Source organism: Sebastes fasciatus, chromosome 10 (assembly GCF_043250625.1).
Source record: "Sebastes fasciatus isolate fSebFas1 chromosome 10, fSebFas1.pri, whole genome shotgun sequence".
Lineage (NCBI taxonomy): Eukaryota > Metazoa > Chordata > Actinopteri > Perciformes > Sebastidae > Sebastes > Sebastes fasciatus.
The window spans coordinates 31,502,333-31,524,813 of record NC_133804.1 but is presented as its reverse complement, the minus strand read 5'-3'; the positions used below and the strand labels follow the sequence as shown (position 1 = coordinate 31,524,813).

General features: G+C 41.8%; 2 protein-coding genes across 3 annotated transcripts in view; one reads left to right on the top strand and one right to left on the bottom strand.

The window, feature by feature from the left end:
- Positions 1 to 22,481, bottom strand: part of xpnpep2 (X-prolyl aminopeptidase (aminopeptidase P) 2, membrane-bound) — a 116,376-nt gene that overhangs the window by 61,909 nt on the left and 31,986 nt on the right. The gene's annotated exons all lie outside the window — the stretch shown is intronic.
- Positions 17,542 to 22,481, top strand: part of apln (apelin) — a 28,785-nt gene continuing 23,845 nt past the window's right edge. Inside the window, exon 1 of one of the 2 annotated variants that reach the window (XM_074649407.1) lies at positions 17,542 to 18,023. In XM_074649407.1, coding sequence (XP_074505508.1) covers positions 17,957 to 18,023 — 67 coding nt within the window. In that variant the 5' untranslated portion in view covers positions 17,542 to 17,956. Of the gene's footprint in view, positions 18,024 to 18,047; positions 18,362 to 22,481 lie in introns of those variants that run through there. The other variant, XM_074649408.1, reaches the window with a different exon arrangement.

Sequence of the window (22,481 nt, the reverse complement as noted above, 5' to 3'; positions counted from 1 at the left end):
ATGGTATTAAAACCTCCTGCAAGATAAAAGGAAGGGAGCTGCTGAAATTCAAGAAGCCTTCGCCGTCAAACTAACACGACTCCCCGTCTGTAGTCATCGGAGGGAAGGAAGCAGATGAGATGATTGGCTGCTGAAGGGCCCATGTTGCCTAATTAAAACAGGAAGAGTGATGACTCGGCTCATCCTCGGTGAGTTATCGTTTTCTGGGCGTCTCACTACGCTGTGACTCAGCTCTCTAGATAGTGAGCCCAGGCTTCCTGACATGGCATGTTCGGCATGGTGTCACCTCTACGACGCACGCCGCCCACCCCGCATCATCGAGACACTGAGGAGCACAACTTGTTATGAAACAGCCACGATGATGCAACAGTGGGAGCCTTAAAGAGTATAAACATTTGGCTGTGGACTGGCAGATGACTCCCCTCAGCTGAAGATTTAGTGCTCTATGATTGAATCTCAGGAAGTGGTGGGCGATTTTTGAGATTTTTGAGGTGTAAAAAGAATGTTGCTTGTACAAAATGTCCATAAATTCACGGGCTATTTAAGGGCTGCTCTTGGTCCACATAATGCTTAATGAGTTGGGGTGTATTTAAACAAGAGGGTCAACCCAGTCACATTAATGCAGTCCACTGCTGTAGCATTGAACCGCGAAACCTGACATTAATCCTGAGGGTAATGTGGCCCTTCCTGTGGCTAATGAAATCTGAAGCCTTTAAATGGCTGCACCTAATGACACTCCCTGACAGTTTTTGAATTAAGCAGCCATGACTGCTGGGACTGGACTAAATAGCACACAGATGGCCCTCACCAAAGTTTTGTCCACCCACCCCCATCGTTGTTTGCCCTTGGGCTGTTGCATGCGACGCCGTACCTGCTTGAGCATTAAAGCAGCAGAACATTTTTGAATTAGACAACACAGGGACCTACTTATCTTTCATCAACAGTAATAGATGAAATATACCTGTTATTTATTGATCATTTTAGGAAGCATTTTCTATGATCACAAAAACACAATGTATCCTTGCGACCCAACAAACCCTTCCTTTAGCAAAGACATTTTTATTTTTTATATTTTGATTGCTTTCTAGCAGTATTTTTCTCCCCTGCTTTCCAGACGCATTTCTACTTTTTTTTTGGCAGCTGTCGATCATTGGAATAGCGTCAAACTGTTTTTAGGAAAGTGTGTCATGTTACTTCTTCAAGCCAAAGTTAAACCTTCCGTGTCTGTGAGTACACAAGGGTCTGCTGGGGTCCGCATGATGTAAGTTTCGTCAGAGGATGTCCGCAGCTTTCCTTGTAGGCGTCCGTTTGGGAGTATAAACAAGGCTTCAGTCGGTCATGCATAGGTGCTAAAAAAATAAAAACAGGGACCCACTAATCAAAATATTGCTCCACATACATATATATTTTTAAACTGGCAATGCTTTTTGCGTTGGCTAGCAATCCTATCTTCTTCAATCTTAATTTTCTTCCACATTGCTACGTTTCCTGGCACATTACCTCAACCAGCTGTCAATCCATGAAATACCTTGAAACTGAGGGAAGTCAATGGGCGATTGGGCATGCAGGACTAGCTGGCAATACTGTATTGGCACATTTCCACTGAGCAGTCCAGTCCAGTTCAGTTCAGTTTGTTACACATTAGAACAGTTATTTTTGCATTTCCATTCTCAAAAGTTGTGGATGGTTGCAATACTTATTTTTTAGTACCACTTCAGTCGAGGAAGCGAGCTGAGCCGATACTAGAAGGTGGAGTTAAAACACTGCAGACCACTGATTGGCCAGAGAGAATCGTCAGCGCAGCGCGGCACATCCTGCACAAACCGGCACAAACCGGCACAAACTCTCAATTTTGAATTCACTCGACACAGATCTTTTTAAAAATGGCAGCTCGCAAAACTACACTGCAGACTATGCAATACAATTGACAAAGTGCAGACGTTTCTCTGTTTGGTTGCCGTTGAAATGATTCAGCGAGTGTCCCGTTGAAGAAGACGTCACGGCAGTTTCATCAGCTGAGAATCCCACCTACACTGAGTGGGAACTATCCACAGTGGAAACACGGCGAGAGAAAAGCACCTGGTACCAAAAGTGAGTCGAGCAGAGCAGAGCAGAGCAGAGCAGAGCAGAGCCCCACCATGCAGTGGAAACACAGAAGTTTCAACAAAAGATGTTCTAAAAACATTAGATAACTTGCTTCTGGATCATGTTCACGGATCTCCAGGTCTCCAATATGGCACCCATTCATTCCAATGAAAACTGCTCACCCAGCACATTTGCCAAAAACAAATTCTCCGCCAGCCTGTCTGATTTCCTACGCATAGAAATCGCTTTTTTATGCACATATATTAAATCTTCAGTGTTTAAATATTTATGACACAAAGAATAAGAGTTGACTGCGTGTCAACAGATGTGTCTTTTATAATGGTGGTCTATAGGGAGATGGTTTTTGGGCCATTTGTTTGGGGATTGTTTTACCTTCCTGTTTTCTTTCTTCATTTTCCATGGCTTGTATGCACTACACATTTGCATAACTGCCCGCTGCAATCAGCAGGAAAGTTGCTCACATCACCTGCCAAAATCCCAGAGGTTACCTTTAATATTACATTTATAAAAACTCCCAGTCAGTCTTCCCACCAGTAAAAAGTAGACACCAGAAAACAGGGATCCTGTTTCATAATTTCTCTTCTCAGCAAGCTTTCATGTGTCTGAATGTTTTTTAAGAAAATATTGGACGTGTTGCACAATAAAGAAAATATACAACACATATCCTACATGTAATCTAATACAGAATATATTATACCTCCAGCTATTTGGTTGATTTGCTCCTCACTGGTGCTTGGATATTTTTTCCCAAAGTGTACATTCTTGACTCGAGTTGGAGAGACATTTTCTATCATGAATTTACTGATGAAAGATGTGAGTTTTATCATGACATATGTGAGAGGTTATACTATATTTGAATAACAACGGCATGTGTTTCTGTCGTGTCGACAAATGACTGTTTCGCATTATCTTTAGTCATGTTGCCAGGCAATCAACAGACATTAAATCCAGCCAGACTTCTCTGAGGACAGTTGAGCTTGTCACAGCTGGGTGCAAAACATGAAACCACATAATTGCTGATTTGATTGCTCCAAATATGTGATGTATGCAATCTTTCCCTAGCCAAATAAATCAATAAATGTACAAACTGCCAACCACAGAGAGAGCCGTCTCTCATGAACTTTTTCTGAAGCAGCGCCACAGTGAATAAACATCTGCAGAAAACAGCTCAGATCCATTTCTTTTCATGTGCTACAAACAAACCATTCCAGCAGCCCACAGAGACACACTACTGCCAGGGGAGGCAGAGTGTGAAAATGACTTTACATGGGTTGAAAACGCGGAGCTTATTTCACACACTGGAATGCTATCGGGCAGGGAGATGATGCATTTTATTCTTTTGCTCACAAAGCTGTTTCTCTTTAATATTAATCTTTACGGATTAAAAATAACTTGCCACAAAATGTTGACTATTCATTCACCTATGTATCGCAATTTTAGTTTTACGATTTTGAAATAGATTTTTTCATGCCAGAATGTATATATTTGCTTCATTTGAGTCATTATGGAGGTAGAAGGAAATTACCGCTTTTACTGTTGTAGTCTGAGTAACGTGACGTCATATCCGTTCGGTATCCATCAACCAAAACAAAACGCAGTCGGCTGCAGCGAGCTGAAATAAAAAAGTAGAAGACGGCGGAGGGTTGGCGTGGATACGACCTGCACTCTCACATATTTAATCCAAAGTGGTAAACACTACACATCCAGTAAAGTATGGAAACACTTTGGGTTTCACATATTGCCAGGAAAAGCAGAGCTAGACATCACGGCTAAAGCTGCATGCTAACTCTGTCATGGACAGGAAATGTTATAGTATTGCGGTAACGGTAAACACTCTCATCTCTGTGGTCAAGTCAGCCGACGCTACAACTGTAGAGCACCCATATACTGACATTTATGTTAAGTGCATTCAAACGTCCCCGATGGAGCTGACCATGGATGCATAAAGAGAACGGAGCTGACGGGAGAGCTAGAGACGGACTTGGTGAAGTTAGTGGAAGTATACACATGTGACTACGTCCGGTTTTCAAAATAAGGTGTTAACAAAGGGAACTGTATATACAAAATACATATATGGAAATAAGATTGATGACTTATATTCACCAGAAGTATAAAACATCACATGTCCCTTATAAATTAAAAGAAAATACCACTAATTTGTGAGGGAAATGTATTAATAAATAATGCAATGACTGATATATTTGACTTCATTACATCTCTGACTACATACATGCTGAAAATCAAACATTTTAATTTATTAATTTAGATATTTTCCAAAATAAAACTACCTAGAAGTGTTTGATTCAACTTTTTCCCATAGTCTAGTGTTAAAAAAGTTAACAAAAATCGCAATACCAGTAGAATCGCAATACTTAAAAATCGCAATACATATCGAATCGGGCGAATCCTAGTATTCATGCACAGTTTCACAAACATAACCAACATTTAGAGAAACAAGTTTTTCAAACAACAGCAGCATCACTTTCTCTGCACTGTATGCTTTAAAGTGACACCAAACACAAAGCATACCAGCTTTATCTGAGCTGAAGAGCCTCCCACGGCGCAGAGCGAGCTCAGTGTCCAGATAATGAGCGAGCACCGAGGGGCCGGACCACTCATTTGATCACAAACACATCAGGACAAGCGGGGCAAAACGCTTCAGCTGCCTGCTCTCATTTAAACCAGTTGGAGTGGCAATCAGAGAGGGGAATGTGCCGCCATGTTGGGCACCTCGGCCCCACCGAGTATCAAGCACTGTTTTTTCCCATGGGTAACTCTGTCACCTCGCCGTCTCCTCTGGACGGTTCAGGCAGAGCTGTCAGAAAGCTTCGGTGCTGGCGCTGAAATCCAGACGTGCAGATACTGAACCACTCAGCCACAAACAAAATGAAATGAGTTACAGATTGAGGGCAAACACAGCGGGATCATATCGCAATTATTCCCATCATTTCAGGATTGTTTGCTGGTTTGTTTGTCTTTTTACGAGAGACATGTTGACAGCATGTTTACTTAACGTTAAACACATTTCAGAAGCATCATCTAATGTTGCTGTGTAGATATTTCTTCTGAACTGAGCACAATATTTAAATGGAAACAGATTATGTGAAGTTGATTAGAAACAGTTGGGACACGGGGGATGGAAATAATTACGGTGTATTCGGTGGGTGACTTGTCCTCAACTCTGTTGAGCTGCTATAACTGTGCTAAATTCTACTGTGAGTGAAGGTTTATTTTTATTTAACCCAATACAAAAGCTCTTCCAAAAACTCAACCAAACAGGTCATACCAGCCATTAAGAGATCCCTTCTTAAGGTGTTTCCAATGGAAGACATTGGGGGAAAAATCCACAGTCCTTGTTCTGTTGTAATCTGAAGCTAATATGAGGCTTCAATGATCTGTTTTAGACAAATCAAGTGATAATCCTCCAAAGTAACAGTCTTTTTAGTCCAAAATTCCCTCTTTGTGTTTCCCCCAACAGTAATTCCTTGTTGAACTGCGATGGATAATAACAGATAGTAACAGAAAGAGGATTTTTTTTTTTACACTGTAGCTATAACTTTGGAAGATACCATCTCAATTTGACTAAGTCTCACATCAATTTCCAATAAACTTTGGTACTTTTGGCATTGTAGGTATCGTCAAGGCTTAAGACTAACGTCGTCCCGGGGACGATAGAAAATATGTTTGAGATGCAGTAAATTTCCCTATCAACACGTCTAGGGGACGAACCCTATTCTTTCCCTGATAATGCCACATTGTGAACAACAAATCTGTCTTGTAATCAGGACGAAAGCTAGTTAACGTTAGCTGTTAGCAGACGGTAAGCAGTACAGTCCTGCACGGCGCAGCTAATGTTAATGGGAAGTTACATTATGATGCATTCAGGCTCTATTCAGTAAAAATGAGTGTTCATGATGTGTTCAAATGTTATCTGTAAAACTTTCACAGCAATATAAAATGGATGTTAGAGAGTGAATTATGACCTGTTTAACTTCTTTAAAAAAAAAGTATGCAAATGGTAATAAAGTTGTGGACGTTGAAGAACATGGGATTTATTGTTTAACTGTTGTTTTTTACTGTGGTATTTTACTGTGGTATTGAATTGGTATGGATAATGGTGGAATTTCACTGACATTGGTATCAACCACTAAATTTCTGGTATGGTGATGTCCCTAATATGGACATCATTTCTAGGTATACTGGGCTGCCCAACCAGACTGCTGCTGACCCAAATGTCAGTGAGCAGGGTGGTGAGGTAGGTGTCTTTGGGTTCATCTGTGGCGTTCGTAGTGTGCCGTAATGGTTTGATAGGAATGTTAGAAGCTGAAACCTGAAGCAGGAAATACAGATGCCAACACACAGCACAGCCAGATCCATAACACGCTGCGGAGAAGTACGAATACCGGCCTGGTCATCGGTGTCACACTCATAACATCAAAGAGCTTAATGACCAACTCAGACGTAGACTTTTGAAGTGTGCTTTTAATGTGAGTGCACTTATTCCTAATCACCAAATATGACTAAACAACTTTAATGTGCTATTTTTAAAAAGTATATCACTCATGTCTTTTTTTCTCTCTACTTTTTCTTATCAAACTTTTCCTCATAAAATGTTGATTTCAAGCTGTTCTGAGTGGAGAGCTTGATTAATGTAACCCAGGGAATCTAAAGCTGGTCGAATCAGGGGAACAAAACATTTTCTAATAATTACTTTCGAAGCCCCCCTGAAGCAACTGGATCGATTGGAAAATTTTGCAATTTATCTGGAGGCATTTGTAGACTTTATTTTAGACGTCTTCCCTTCTTCTCAAAATAAAGCATCAACAAATGTTTTAGTGATTTGTTACAGTGAAAATGTGTTAATTGTATGTTGCTACGCGTCGACATCACAGCACTAAAAGGCTTGGCTGTGGTGTGAAAGACTCCAGCCTCACTCACAGTGTTGATATGCTAGAGTGGTTGTGTGTGTACATGTGTTTTGTGGGTTGGTGGGAAGAGTTTATACTCCGGCATTCGCCATTTGTTGGGCCGTGTCAGATCTAATGCCAGAAAAACAATGTCTGGCAGTTAGTGAAACCAAATAGCAGGAACTGTTCAATTGACCCCTAAACATAAGCCGAAGAGAGTTAGGAAAACGTTATCCCTCTTCTTTAATGGAACGCACGTCTGTTTTAGATTTACGGCTGTGTGCATGTAGATAAAAATGATGTGAAATACAATTCCTAACACCAAACGTCTAGTTGCTACGTAACAGAGAGAGGTCAGGCGTTCCATGTGAGGAGACGTCCATTCATCAAGTGCTGTCAACATGCCAAAAGTACAAAGGACAGCATATCCTTCGCCTCCATTTCCCTTTTTGTTTGTCTTTCTTGTCTCTTTTCTTCTTTCAAACTCTTCAGTCGTTTTTAACTTCTTTAAAATGGCCACAGCACAAAGGAACGACCGTATTTCTTTTTCTGAATGGAAACTTTGTTGGCGGGGAAGCATCACTAACTCTTTGACTTTTCCAATCTATTTTTCGATGCCACCCATAAATATCGTGTCCTACTATTTGTCAAATAAGCAAACCACACAGTGGAGAAAATAATTTAAGGAATATGAGCTTTCACTCGACTGTCAGGTGCTCTCCGTCTGCGTTTCATTGAAGTGCATATAAAAGCCTGTTTAATGGGTCTCAAAGCTCATGTCGAGAAATGCCCTTCATCCACCCCAACCGAAGCAGGTGGGGACCGGGGTGGCTCACATAAAACAGAAACAAATTACGCTCAGGATACTTCAAGTTCCAAGTCCACCATAAAACATAATGTGCCATTAATGAAGTTGCCTTTTCTTGCCCTTTTCCCTCTTTTTTTGTTCATAACAATAGCAGCTGGGGAAATAGTCACCAGATCTGCTTAAACTTTATAGTCTGTGCGAGCATGAATAATTTACTTTGATTGCACATATCGGAAAAATAAAAAAGGGAGAATTTTGAAATGAAGGATTGCGGAGCTTTTCTTCCCGGAAAGAGCAAAGAGAATTCATAATGGTGGGGGAAGGTGACAAGACATCAAAGAGAAATCTTACAGACAGATAAGACACAAAGGAACAGTGACTTCAAAACACTGAGTTTCCCCACTTTGTTCTTTAAGTAACCCTCACTTTTCTTTACTTGCTCACGTTCAACTGAAAGAGGCAGTCGTTAAAAAAAAGAAGTTATTTTTCCTCCATTTATTTGCAGCGACATTTCAAAGTCTTCAAAGTAGCGGTACACCATTACAATCAATCACCGTAGGAACAAGAGACATTTGAGCTGTTTAATGTCCAACCATAATCACCATAATGTATTAAACTATTATACTAATGAAACCAATAATGAAGCTGTTTCATGTATTAATTAGATATTCCCTTGTCAACATGCTGCAGCCATCTTCTCTAAGCATATCAGTGTTATTAAGATTAATTCTGTATCTGAGTCTCCGGTCCCTCAAAGGTCAGCACTGCCAAGACACCTTTGCTATAGAGTGATGCAGGAATGAGTCCTAAAACCAAATGAGTTAGCATTTTAGCCCTTCTGGTTCCCTCGTCTGGAAGTCAATGGGTTTTTGGTTAGCTGCTTGAAATAAGGGCTGTGGTTAACACAAGCTGAAGAGATTTCAACGTTATGTTCTATGACATAAAATACGTCATTAAATACCCCACTAGTGAAATTCGAAGCCTTAATGTGTCTTAAAAAAGGCGTTTGCTAACAAGTGGCTAAATGAGACGACTAAACGTCACCACGCCGACTTGTCAACCTTTACAGCTTTGTTGTGTATACTCACTCTCAGGTGACCGTGGTGTAGTTCATTTATAGCCTAACACTAGCTTTTTACTCCTGGCGATTGCATTTATGCTTCAAAAATCATAAAAGTGTTGTTCATTTGTGAAGATTATCTTGCTGAAAAAAACGTGTAAGTATCATAAAAGTTTTTTGTGAAGGCTGTCATCCAGGTCATGGTATCCGAGTAAGGGTTAAATCAGCAGCAACTGGACTTGGTTTTGATTCTTGAAGACGTTTCAATCTGAAGAAGCTTCTTGGATGAGAAGAAGCTTCAGAAGCTTCACTTCTCGTCCAAGAAGCTTCTTCAGTTCTGAAGAAGCTTCTTGGATGAGAAGTGAAACGTCTTCAAGAATCCAGTTGCTGCTGATTTAACCCTTACTCGGATATCATAAATGTTTGTTTGCCACAGAGCTTATTTTCTGCAATAATCCAATGGAAAAATCCCATTGGCTTTTTGTCGAGGGAACCAGTGCGATGTTAACATCCGGGTTGAAATACGTCATCCCTGGAGCACTCTATTGGTCGAATTTGCAAGTCAAAATTCAATTCACCAAAGTTCAACCCAACCCACTAATAACGGAGATACTAAATTGATTCACTAACAAATGTATGATTTTAAGCGTGTATGTAGTCAGAGGTGTCCTGAAGTCAAATATATGAGACATTTTTCTCACAAATGAGTGGTATTTTCTTTTTAATTTATAAGGGACATGTAGCCGAACATGTTTTATACTTGTGGTGAATATATAATAACTAATCGTATTTCCTTATGTATTTTGTATATACAGTACCATTTGTTAATAATAAATAATCATAGTCACAAGTGTAAACTTCCGCTAACTTATCCAAAGTGTATCGCTAGCTCTCCCCGTCAGCTGGTGCCGGGCATATCCCTGCGGACCGTCCGCCGTCTTCTGCTTTCTCGCTTTGTTTTTGTTGAAACGAATATGATGTCACATTACACAGACTACAACAATAAAAGCCGTAACTTCCTTCTACCTCCGCATAGACTCAAATGAAGCAATTATATTGATTCAGGCATTAAAAAATTGTAAAAATAAAAACATAGACATAGATGAACTGATTTTTTTCCACACTTGTGCATTCGGTTTACAATGACCATGGGCACTGTAGTTTATTTTTGAATCAATCCCACATACGCCGTCTCTACTGCCATAAATACTCACTCGTGCACCAAAGGTGTATTAAGCCGCCATTGAAAATATTCCCCATCAAATGCACTATTTACTCATATTAGAGGAACGTTTGCAAAATACTACAGTGTCCAGCTGCTTTATGACTTAGCTGTGCTAAAGTAACAGGTAAAGTACAGATTTATGTCTTGAGGCGAAACATCTAATATTCTTGGGGGCTGAGAACCAGAGACAGCCAGCTAGGGGGAAGTTGTAAAGCTTAGGATCATATGCACTGTTGGTTTTGGTCTTTTCACAAGTTTTGTTGGCAATAACAAAAATCTATAATATCCCCCACCTTTCGGATCAGATTTTCTCCATTAAGATGCAAAGCTATGCAACACTGTGCTCCAAAATGTAATCAGATCGTGTTCTCTATAGGTGGAAGTTGTGGTGAGATTTGTTTTGTGTTGGAGTTATTGTGTTCTGAGTAATGTGTCGACATGCGCACATAGAATAATCAAGAGACATTAAACAGTAAGGTACCGGTAGGTTTAAGAGTTCAGGTTCTTCTGTTACTGTTTTCAAAAGTGCACTTCTCTCGCTTCTTAAAACATCCCACAACTTGTATGAAGGTGTAAGAAATAAGTGAAGTGAGAGGTTCAGTGAGCTGGTTTCCGACTGACGTTGATCTTCAGCTCTTTCACTCCGCAGCACAGACTCGGGCTTTGTGAGCTTTCAAACACACCTCACGTCTGTTTTCAGAGTCTGTCTTCTCCCCCGGAAAACATTTCCTTATCTCTCATCTGTCAATTCACATTTCTCTGTCTCACTGTATGTCAGCGGGACCAAGCCGCGGCATGCTCGGCCCCTAGCTCTTAAAAAACAGCGTCCATGAGAAACAAATCAGCCATTTCAAAACTACATGCCGCTGTTCAGACAGATTCAACTTCTGATAACAGCAACAATATTACAGGAGATGAGAGCAGTTACCACTTTGGATACAACACCTCCTCCATTCAGCTTGTTTTGACTCTGTTTCATCCTCTGCTACAATAAAGGAAGGGTGGACGATCATCATATCTTCTGAGAAAAAAAAATACTCCTGATGAATCGTGCACTCAGGGACCAGATGATTGGTATTTTTAAGTGCATGGGAGCGTGTGAAAAGCTGGCGTGCCGCCACCGATTTCCCTCTCACTGCAGCACATACCTACATACCAATAGGGGTGGGAAAAAATTATTCACCAGAGATTTTTTTTAAATCTAATTTTGAATGCCAGATTCAATATACTGAATTGATTGAAGTCTATGCGGAGGAAGAAGGAAGTTACCGCTTTTATTGTTGTCGTCTGAGTAACGTGACGTCATATCCGTTCCGTATCCGTCATCTAAAACAAACCGCAGCTGGCTGCAACGAGGAAGTACCCTCACATGTTAAATCCAAAGTGGTAAACACTACACATCCAGTAAAGGATGGAAACACTTTGGGATTCACACATTACCAGGAAAAGCAGAGCTAGACATCATGGATAAAGCTGCATGCTAACTCTGTCACGGACAGGAAACGTTATCGTATTATGGTAACGTGCGGTAAAGCCAGCCGTCACTCTCATCTCCGTGGTCAAATCAGCTGACGCTACAACTGTAATGCACTCATATACTGACATTTATGGTAAATACAGATAAACGGAGCTGACCATGGATGTATAAAGAGAACGGAGCTGACGGGAGAGCTAGCGACGGACTTATGAAGTTAACGGAAATATACACATGTGACTACGTCCGGTTTTCAAAATAAGGTGTTAACAAAGGGAACTGTATATACAAAATGCATATATGGAAATAAGATTGATTGGATTGTATTCACCAGAAGTATAAAACATTACATGTCCCTTATAAACTAAAAAGAAAATACCACTTATCTGTGAGGTAAATGTCTTCATTCTTTGATTTTTGGGTTGCTGGAAAAAAAATAATAATAAATTATGCCTGACAATGACTGATATATTTGACTTCAGGACATCTATGACTACATACATGCTGAAAATCAAACATTTTAGTGTATTAATTTAGATATTTTTCAAATTAAAAGTCCCTAAAAGTGTATGATTCAACTTTTTCCCGTGGTCTAGTTTTAAAAAAGTTAACAAAAATCGGGAGATAGGTCCCAGCCCTAATGCGGCAAACTTAAAGGTAAGGAGTCAAACTTGAGAAAGCTTCTGAGTATTGAAGAGGCATTCAACACTATAATGGGACACAGAGCTCTGAGCGGCATGTCAGAAGCTCGGTTGGTGTATCACCTGCCACCTGGGAAAAAAACCCTCAGTAGATTTTCATTACTGATTAGACGGCGGAGAGTGCAGACGGATTCAAAAGACTTCCCTTATTTGTTGTTTCACAATATCTATGGAGTGAATCTGGGTTTGACAGGCTTATGAGGGTGCGAAGCGTGTTTTGTATATGCTCTTTGAGTCTGATCCTGCCCTCGCTGCTAACCAGAGTGACAAATGTACGGTAAAATACGAGACCGTTTCATGATTTGGAGACCTACTCTGAGATGTGAATAGAAACGCACGTTCTGCAGGTGCAACATCACAGGATAAAAATCTGCCCTCTGTGCCTGCAAATCCGCTAAGATAGAAGTCACCTGACGGGGATATTATGATTAATAAAACTGCTGGTGAAAAGAGCTCCATGGAAATAAAAAAAAGAAAGTTGCCTTTGTGTCTATAGGCGGTTACAGTAAATTGTCATCTCACAACACATCTTTCTCCGGTCTGCGGGCCACTTTCCAAAGACTGATGAGCCATACTGGACTGATTATAGAGACAAGTGTCTGAGAGTCACGCAACACCACAGCACACGGTCCCGGGGGATAATCTGTCTGGTCAATTCAGGAGAAGAGCAGCGGTGAAAACGATTTGGAAGCTCATGATGAAAAATGTAATAATCTATGTGGTTATTTTGGATTTAAAATTACACTACTGCGGATGAATCTGTCACAGAAAGAAGAAGATGTTGTGTAAATTGCTTTCCTCTCTAGACTTGCAGCCCTCTTATGTCAAGGGTTTGTGATTATTCTCAGTTCATGACTGAGTTCAGAGCCTGTTCAACATTAATGGAGATAAACTCCAGCTGGTGTTCAAATTTAGGGATAAGCAGACCTCCTGTCTGTCATAATTTCTTCCCAAAAAGACAGCAACTTAATAAATCACTGTGTGAATGCAAAAAATGTGTTCTGCAGAAACTGTTTAAGATAATTGTTAACTGCTGCATTTCAGGGCAACAGCAGTTCTTTATAGTCTTTAAATGATTACAAGGAACTCTATTCATGCAAGTATGAAATTACATAAAATGCGTGGATGTGTGTGGTTGCTCTGAGGCAATACGACAGAATGAGAACCACAAACTGGCAGAAAATTGCTGCCCTATCTTCCAGGGGGGGCTTTGGCGAGCCCAGAACATTTCTCAGCTGAATTTGCTGATAATGTCACGATTAAAGGCGGATAAGTTAATCCACCAAGCCTCTGATTCTTGACATTTCATGATACGAAGCACAGGCCGCCTGAGGGGAGACTCACATTTGTTTAAAGCTTCAGACGAGCAAAACACAGCTCAGGAAAAAAAAAGAAATACAGACTTTGAAACGTCCTAATGAAGACGTCACACTCTCTTCTCTCGTTCTCTCCGGAGAAGCTAATTAGCAACCACGATCTGATCTCACATCGACATTCCGCATTCATTCGAGCTGCTGACTGTGACTCTTATCTTGATGGAGGTTTGATTTGTTTTCCATTTTAATAAAGGTGCGCTGTATCTGATGGAAATCCTGGAAATGGAAGCGGATGCGGAAGCGTGCAGTTCACTTTTGCACAATAATAAACAACAACACGTCTGCCGCTGTTCATTCAATCATCAGAACAACAATACAAACAAACATCCGCACACTTCATTAGCATTTGAGAAGCTTTATATAGAAGCGGATGATAAACAGGAAACACATTAATTGTGAATACAGTAAATAACGCAGCGAATCTGATCTGACATCTAATTTATCCACAGCTGAGAGGCCACCTGTTGACACTTCCTGCAGGACAGTCTGACTAATATTTGAAAAGAGGAAATGTAAAGATACCTTTTCCATCATTTGTGCTACCGTTATCTGAGGAATGTCTGCCTGTTATTAAAAACTCAGGGAATCAGGAAAAGTCGTCACCAGTGACCGAATCCAGACATACGCCGCATTCTTTCATCAAACACTTCCTGTAAACAACAAAGTGTTTCCCGCGTTGAGGCACATGTGGCTGTATCGCTGCCCTCTGACTGAGTCATGTTGCCAGGTCTCGCTCCACATCCCTGGATGGAAAAAAAGGCAATCCTCCACTGGCTTACACTTCCGTCATGGCACAAAGTCCACTGATACACTCTGAGGAAACACCATCTGTTACATTTTCATTGCAGGCTTTGCTTCAAGCTAAGACAATTAAAGCTAATAGAGTGCAAATGTTTGAGCCCGTATTGCCAACTTTACAATGTCTCACACATTCTGATCCATATCCATAGGACAGTTTAATGACTGGTAAATCCACGGTCATAAATTACCGCGGGTAGCACCTGGACTCAGCACATTCTGGATATTCGCCTCACTTTCAGTTTGATGCCCACATTAACTGTTAATTTGAAATAACTCTGCAGGCAGTTATCCCACATTGCTTCGAAATTGTCCTTGAATGTGTTGAATCAAATTGAATTCTGAATTACTCCTAACTACTCCTAACTACTAAGTGGGCTGGTAATGGTGCTATAATCCCCACTGTCTCCCATTATGCACAATTGGAAAGAATTGGTCATGCTTTCTGTCAGTGATCACTGAGCACCTTTGAGAAAAGGCTGTGAACAGATTCTTTTTAAAGGCACTTGGGCGACTTATCTTTCGGCTAAAAAAAGGACAGGCTTGGATAAGCATCTTTAGCCCCCGGGGGGCTTGGCCACCCCGGAGGTGAGAGGATTGCTTCACATGAAGTGAAGGCTTCAAGTGCTGCGTGTAAAAATGGAAGGTGCTCTTGTTGTTGGATCTCAAGTGGGTGGCACAGACATGTTGCCCTCTGGGACCCGGGGCCTTGGGGAGACAATGGGCGGGCTGTGTGAAGCGGGAGCTGCAGAGTCGAGGGTCACAGGGCCCCTCTTCTCAGGTCTACACCACTAAAGTGACTGTTTAGTGACAACACATAGAAAAAGGGGTTGTGTGGAAGACTATAGTGGGGGGGGGGGGGTTGTGGCTGGAGGTTGTGACCAGAGGCGGTCTATCCATCATGTGTCACTTCAGCCCTTTGGGGATTTAGATCTATGGGCCCATAGCGAATTGAAGCCATACTAACAACCATAAAACACCTATATTTAACATTATTAAATCGATAGGTTAGCACATTTCAAGCATTTTACGAGGGGTGGGGAAAAAAATCTATCCACCTATGTGTTGCAATTTCTTTTTTACGATTTTGAAATTGATTTTTTAACGCCAGAATAGATACATTTGCTTCATTTGAGTCTATGCGGAGGTAGAAGGAAGTTACCGCTTTTATTGTTGTAGTCTGAGTAACGCGTATCCGTCAACCAAAACAAACCGCAGTCGGCTGCAGCGAGCTGAAACAAAAAAGTACAAAACGGCGGAAGTCGCTGTGGATACGACCTGCAACCTCACATGTTAAATCCAACGTGGTAAACACTACACATCAGTAAAGAATGGAAACACTTTGGGTTTCACACATTGCAGGAAAAGCAGAGCTAGACATCACGGCTAAAGCTGCATGCTAACTCCGTCATGGACAGAAAACTTTATCGTATTGCGGTAATGTGCGGTCAAGCCGGCCGTCACTCTCATCTCCGTTGTCAAATGGAGAGCACCCATATACTGACATTTATGTGAAATGCATTAAAACAGCCCCAATGGAGCTGACCATGGTTAATTAAAGAGAATGGAGCTAGCGGTAAGAGCTAGCGACGGACTTGGCGAATTTAGTGGAAGTATACACATGCGTCTGGTTTTCAAAATAAGGTGTTAACAAAGAGAAATGTATATACAAAATACATATATAAAAATAAGATTGATTAGTATAAAACATTACATGTCCCTTATAAATTAAAATTAAAAGACCACTAATTTGTGAGGGAAATGTCTTTATTCTTTGATTTTTGGATTGCTGGAAAAAAAAAAGACTAAATAATCGCCTGACAATGACTGATATATTTGACTTCAGGACATCTCTGACTACATACATGCTGAAAATCAAACATTTTTACTGTATTCATTTAGATATTTTCCAAAGTAAAAGTCACTAGAAGTGTATGATTCAACTTTTTCCCATGGTCTAGTGTTAAAAAGTTAACAAAAATCACAATAAATAGTTAAAACGGATCAAAGCTCTAGAATCGCAAAACTTAAAAATCGCAATACATCGAATCAGCACCCAAGTATCGTGATAGTATCGAATCTGTAGATAGGTGTATCGTCCCAGCCCTATGTTCTACCAGTGATTAGCTTTCTGGGGATTGTTGGACCAGATCTGCAGACTCATTGTGCCGGGGTGGAGTATATAATGTCGTAATTGGGTGGAGTTCAGTGTTTCTTTTGCATATTCTGTATGCATAGTTCAAAACATACAAAATTTATGGTCCTTCCAGACCGATTCTCTTCTCAAGAGGGGCTGTAGAAACTTGTTGCATTGATGTTGCTCTGTGGTTAAACACGATAAGAAAACTTGTTGTACTTCTAGTGCCTGCTTACAGTTCACACAATTCACAGCAAGAAATGCAACCTTTCCTGTTGATCGTATAATAAACAAATAAAAAAAAGAAAAAAGAATTGATTTATTTTATAGCCATGCAGGGTGGTGTTTTTTTCTTGCGGCTTTTGTTTGTGGAAAGAATATAATCTGTGTAGCAAAATAAAACAAATGACTTCAGGGGGCAGGGGAACAAACAGTGCGAGCGATGTGATCGGGCAGAGTCTGATAAGTTTTTTCCGGCGGTTCCTCCCAGTGTCACGGACACTAAGTTCAAACAGCGCGGATGATTTAAGCCGTACCTTCAGCGCCACTGAGGGTAAAGAATAATGCGAGGAAGAAAAGGTCTGTACAGCTGGCGTAGATACAAAAGCAGGAAAGCATGAACCTCATCTCACACCTTCCCTTCTTTCATCTACTTCCCCCTAATAAGCCGGTATTTTGATTCCTGGATTCCTGGCAAGCTGCCCTGTTTGCAATTCAAAGAGTTTTCAACAAGAGCATCTGTTTGGGTATTATCATAAACCTGCATGCACCCCCCACCCTTCACCTCCCCTTTTCCTCCCTCCTTTTGCTACCGCTCTCCTTCTCCTTCCTCTGCCGTGTGCACTTGCATGTTTGTGGAAAAGGGGTGGGTGATGATGTTGGGGTTAGGGGGGCTTTTCCTTGACCCACGCAGTCAATGATACATAAGCCACATGACCAAGACTCATACACACATGCACGCACACACACGCCGACGGACAGACCTGCGAGCTGACTTCCAGCACATTCACAGCTCCACTGAACTCATGCTGCCGTTTTTTTTCTGACAGAAGGAGAAAAGAAGAAACACACACACACACACACACCTCCGTGGGAGAGCTCAGATAAAGACGTGCCTTCAGTCTTGGAGTGGCGCTGTCACACACTGATATACAAATACGCATTTAGACAAATACACAGGCACAGTCAGGGAGCCACCACACACACATATTCCCACAAATTGACACACTCACAGGGGAGCAAACAGTCTCTCTCTCTTTCTTGCTCGCTCAGCTGCTCTGTCTCTCCCCCTCCCATCCACACACACACACACCACTACAGTATATCAGCGAGTGACTAGCGGAGAGCCAGAGGGGAGTGCAGAAATGAATGTGAAGATCCTGACGCTGGTGATTGTGCTCTTGGTGTCTCTGCTGTGTTCTGCCAGTGCTGGTGAGTACAGGAGCGGCCAGCCTCGTCGCCGGTCGTCTCCCTCTGCTTTCTATTTCTCTCTCTGTTTGCCTTGTGCTCGTGCAGGCATCTGTAGTTGATCAGTTACCCAGCATGGTTAGCCTTGTGTGGGCTCTAAAAGGCAGGAATATCAGCACCTGGCTGTATACAGTACTGCACTGCAGTGGTTATACTGTCTGCTATTGTACTGCCATGGCTTTTATGGTAAACTTGAATGTGCTTTCTAGCTTAGATTGATCATTTTCCTCCCTGCCTCACCTTGATGTACGACTTGGAGATGAAATACGAAGAGGTTTATGTTGATGTGTGGAGCTATGCCTGTGGGTGACTGTTATGAAATGTAAGATATGCATGGCACATGTTCTGTAAGGTGCAGATTAATTCATGGCTTGATGTATTCCACCTGACCCAAAGTGCTATATGATTATCACACGACTGTGATTGTGCAGCAGGGCAAACACAGCACCTATATATGCGTGCGTTACCTCCTGTGGTGATGATAATGAGGACTGTAATTGTTGTACGCATCGATGAGGGGAACACAGATCCCAGATGCACGGATCGTCTCCTGAGGGGCTCAGTCTTGATTCCTTGTCACAGTAAATTTCCGTAAAGTGCTGCTGCGTCTCTGGAGCCATTGTTGGACTAGATATCAATTCCGGCATGGATCTAAAATGTCTTATATTGTGGAACAAAAACACTGACTTGGGACAATTATACAGGGGCAGGGCATATTCGTCTCTACTCATGGGAGTAAATCGGGTTCTGAGAAATGTGGCTGGGGGGTTTTTAGTTTGGAGACCGATGGGCAGTCTGCAGATGTGATGCAGGTAACATTGTGGTGTGAAAAAACAACAGTTAGGCCTGTGTAAATGTCTGGACCATTCTTGGGATTATCACCTACCCACCAACTACAGAAGACACACAGACACAATGTGTTTATATCAATACATGTGGGAGATGCTGTATAAGATAAAGAGAACATAAGATGTGGCATAGAGATGCTGTACACCTTGGAAGATATAGGCCTAGGAAGATATACTGTGCAATGCTGTATAGGCTATATGTTGCTAGGTGCTGTATAGACCGGTTGTAAGATGCTGTGTAGACTTGCTAGATGCTGTCCACTTTGTGTATCGATCCACGGCCACAGCACTCACAGTTCCCATGCTTCCCAGCACATTCGTTACAGCGACATGCTATTTTTGTCTGAGGCTCTCAGCACATGAGTAAATGGGAAGCAATTATCTAGCATCATGGTCAGTGTCGTTTTTCACGCCCTGCGTGTGGCTAAGCATGTTCCACGCCTGAGAGCCCACCGTGCTACACCAGCGATGGGGAAAACAAGGCTGCTGTGCCTCGGGGCTTTTCATGGGAGCTTATCCTTCTCAACGTTGTTCAAGTCATGCCGCTTATGTGCCTCTCTCTCTGTTCCCCCGGCTGCTACTGTAGTATCAGAGCTCCATTGACATAGAGGAAGAAGAGAGAAAGGGACTGAAAAGAGAGGAGGGGATGCAAGTGTGTTGCGGCGTTGATGGGTGTGGGGAGGGATGCTAGCTGGAGTGTGTCTGCGTAGCACAAGCCTCTGCTACAGTATGCGCTGTCGCGGGAAGGTGTCGGAAGAGGCTCTGCATGTAGGCAGTGGGTGTGAAGCCTTTCATCTTGAGACAAACGCTTTTCCAGTTCAGTGGGCTTTCTCTCTCTCTCTCTCTCTCTCTCTCTCTCTTTCTCAGGCATCTGTGTGTGGACATGTGTGTCTGAGAAAGAAGATGCACAGAGACACAGACAGTGTGTGTGTGCAGGAAGCAATGAATATAGAGCAGAATCTGACTGCTATAGGGTGGGGAAGTGTGCATTATTGTATTTATGGATGCATTTGCATATTAGCAAGAAGTCCTAGTGCAACAGGCAATTCAACTCAACAACCTAATGCTACTCACAATATTCATTCAGTACACTAAAAGAGCTGCTGTGGCCTTCTCTATGTAATATTAGCATCCTTTAGCAGCGCACTTCAATTACCCATCCTTGAAAAGCACTCTGGCTCAAGAGTGGGCTCCAGCTTTAGACATGTGGTATCCATAATTCATCCCGAGGACCGATCGCTCTTCCTCCCCGTGTAACTCTTAAGACCGGTATATAAACAGTCTCGAGACATTCTCGTGTCTGTCAAAGCCTCTTCAAAGATATCAAAGCTTCATTTTTTTTCTCCGCCATGGAAACACCCTGTCTATCGTCACCTGGGGATGCACAGGATAAAAACAATAGCAGCTGGCTCGGACACACACGCACACACACAGAGAGTGTAATTGTGAGGCCTGAGTTGAACAGGTGAGCCAGTAGTGAGTGTGAGCGAGGCACGAGGCCCAGATCAGAGCCATTATCTGGCAGAGAAATCGTCTGCTTAGGAAGGGGGCGATTTTATGAGAGCTGTCAGCAGTGCTATTATTCCATATTAAACTTTGATGTATTGTTGGGGCTGGCTGCTCTGTGGCACCATCATGCATGCATACTGTACTGTAGCCCACATCGCTCACACGCTCAAACAAATGTTACGGGTCAAAGTACAGTGAAAAAGAGCAGGGCTAACAGTACATGCAGCCACTCATTATGGCACCTTAAAACCACCGCCTAGCTAGGTGTAATTATTTTGTTAACAACATGTATAGATTTAAACCAACCGTAACCAGGAAGCTTTAAATCATAAGCTTTTTCTAATGTAAAGAAGGTGTTTGTGCCTGTGGACGTGATTATGGTGGTCGTGGAGAGAACAAAAGCAGCTAAACTTTTCCAGATGTCCAGGCATAACATAATAACAGTGGGCAAACATTTGTGTCAAAGGGGGGAGCGGTGGAAAGGTTATTACGGGATTAGGGAGAATCACAGAGCCTTTTCCTTTTTTTTTTTGAGGCACAGGAGCTTGTGAGCACCAGCTGGGTTTATGTCACGCACACACACACACACACACCACAAAACACACACACACACACACACACACACTGAGGGTCAGATGAAATCCGTTTCATGAGGAACCTGGATTTCCTCTTCATGCAGCATTAGGAGGAAATAGAGCCAGCAGCCTGCAGCATCAATGTAGTCTATCTGCTGCAGACAACACACACACACACACACACACACACACACACACACACACACACACACACACACACACTAAACACTCCATGAGTTGTGCTTGTGAAGTGAGTAAAGAAGGATTTGTTATCCTCTTGTTACTTTGTCTCTTGTTTATCCTCTTAAATAGCATTTGTTGTTATGATCCACACAGTAATATCCATGTTGCTTGGGTTATAGGGTGGGCGTTTACACAGCACACAATGTGAGATGATATAAATTTGTCAGCTTGTTTTACTATTTATACTGTGGTTGCTAACCCTTTCATATTTTGTGGATATATTCTGCCATTTTCACGTCATATTGTTTAGCCAAAGAGGATATATATATATATATCGGGAATTTCTGACAGTGGTAATATCTCCCACTTAGTGAAAAGAACAACAGAAATGTCAACAAACCGCAGTATATCTAAATGATATCCAATATTAACACTAATACAATCAATTTAGCTCATTCAAAAGGAGTACAAGTTATACACTGTTTGTTTGTATCTGGTTTCACTCGTTTACGAGCCACGACAATTACGTAACACAGCCAAAGTAGCAAATTTAGGCTGTTTAAATGGTGCGACCAAAGATGCTCTATAACAAAGATGCAAAGCTCCACCAATGGTTTGAGATGGTGTACACTTCCTGTCGCGACGTGGTTATGGCGTGTTCGCCTCTCTTCCCATCCCCCCACCACCTGGTTTTGGAAGTGTCGTGAACGTCGTGTGGATGGATGAAAGCAAATTGGCAGGCATATTTAGCATTACGAAAATTAGTTAGTTAGGGTGTTAGCGAACGTTAGTTGCCAGATCTCGCGAGAGTGTGTTGCTGAGACAGAGAAAGGTCTCGAACAAGTTAATTTTCTCCTGATTTGTCTGTCTGAAAAACGTTCGGAAGATATGTGGCTTGTGAAAAATGGGTCCATTATTTAGTTAGACTCAGGACATAGCGTTCGTCTCATAAAAGGGGTGGCGCAGTGGCGAAACCAAACCAGACACAACTGTCTCTGTCTATTGGTGCGACTACAAGTTTAGCCATCTTGGAATAAAGCATGAATGCTCCCAAGTCGGACTAATGTGAGGTTTCCCAGTTCTTCCCATTCTTGCTGGCATTAAACCATCGTGGTCAGTGTTTCCAAATCAATAAGCAGGACTTCTTGTGATGAATTTGTCAGGTATTTAAATAGTTGGATCAGCCAAATGCATTGGATTGTGTGGATAGTTTAACCATTAACATTTCTCAATCAAAATATTTCGTTATCATGATATAAAATTCTATATTCAGCGATGTTCGATTTTACCGCCCACCCCTATAGGGT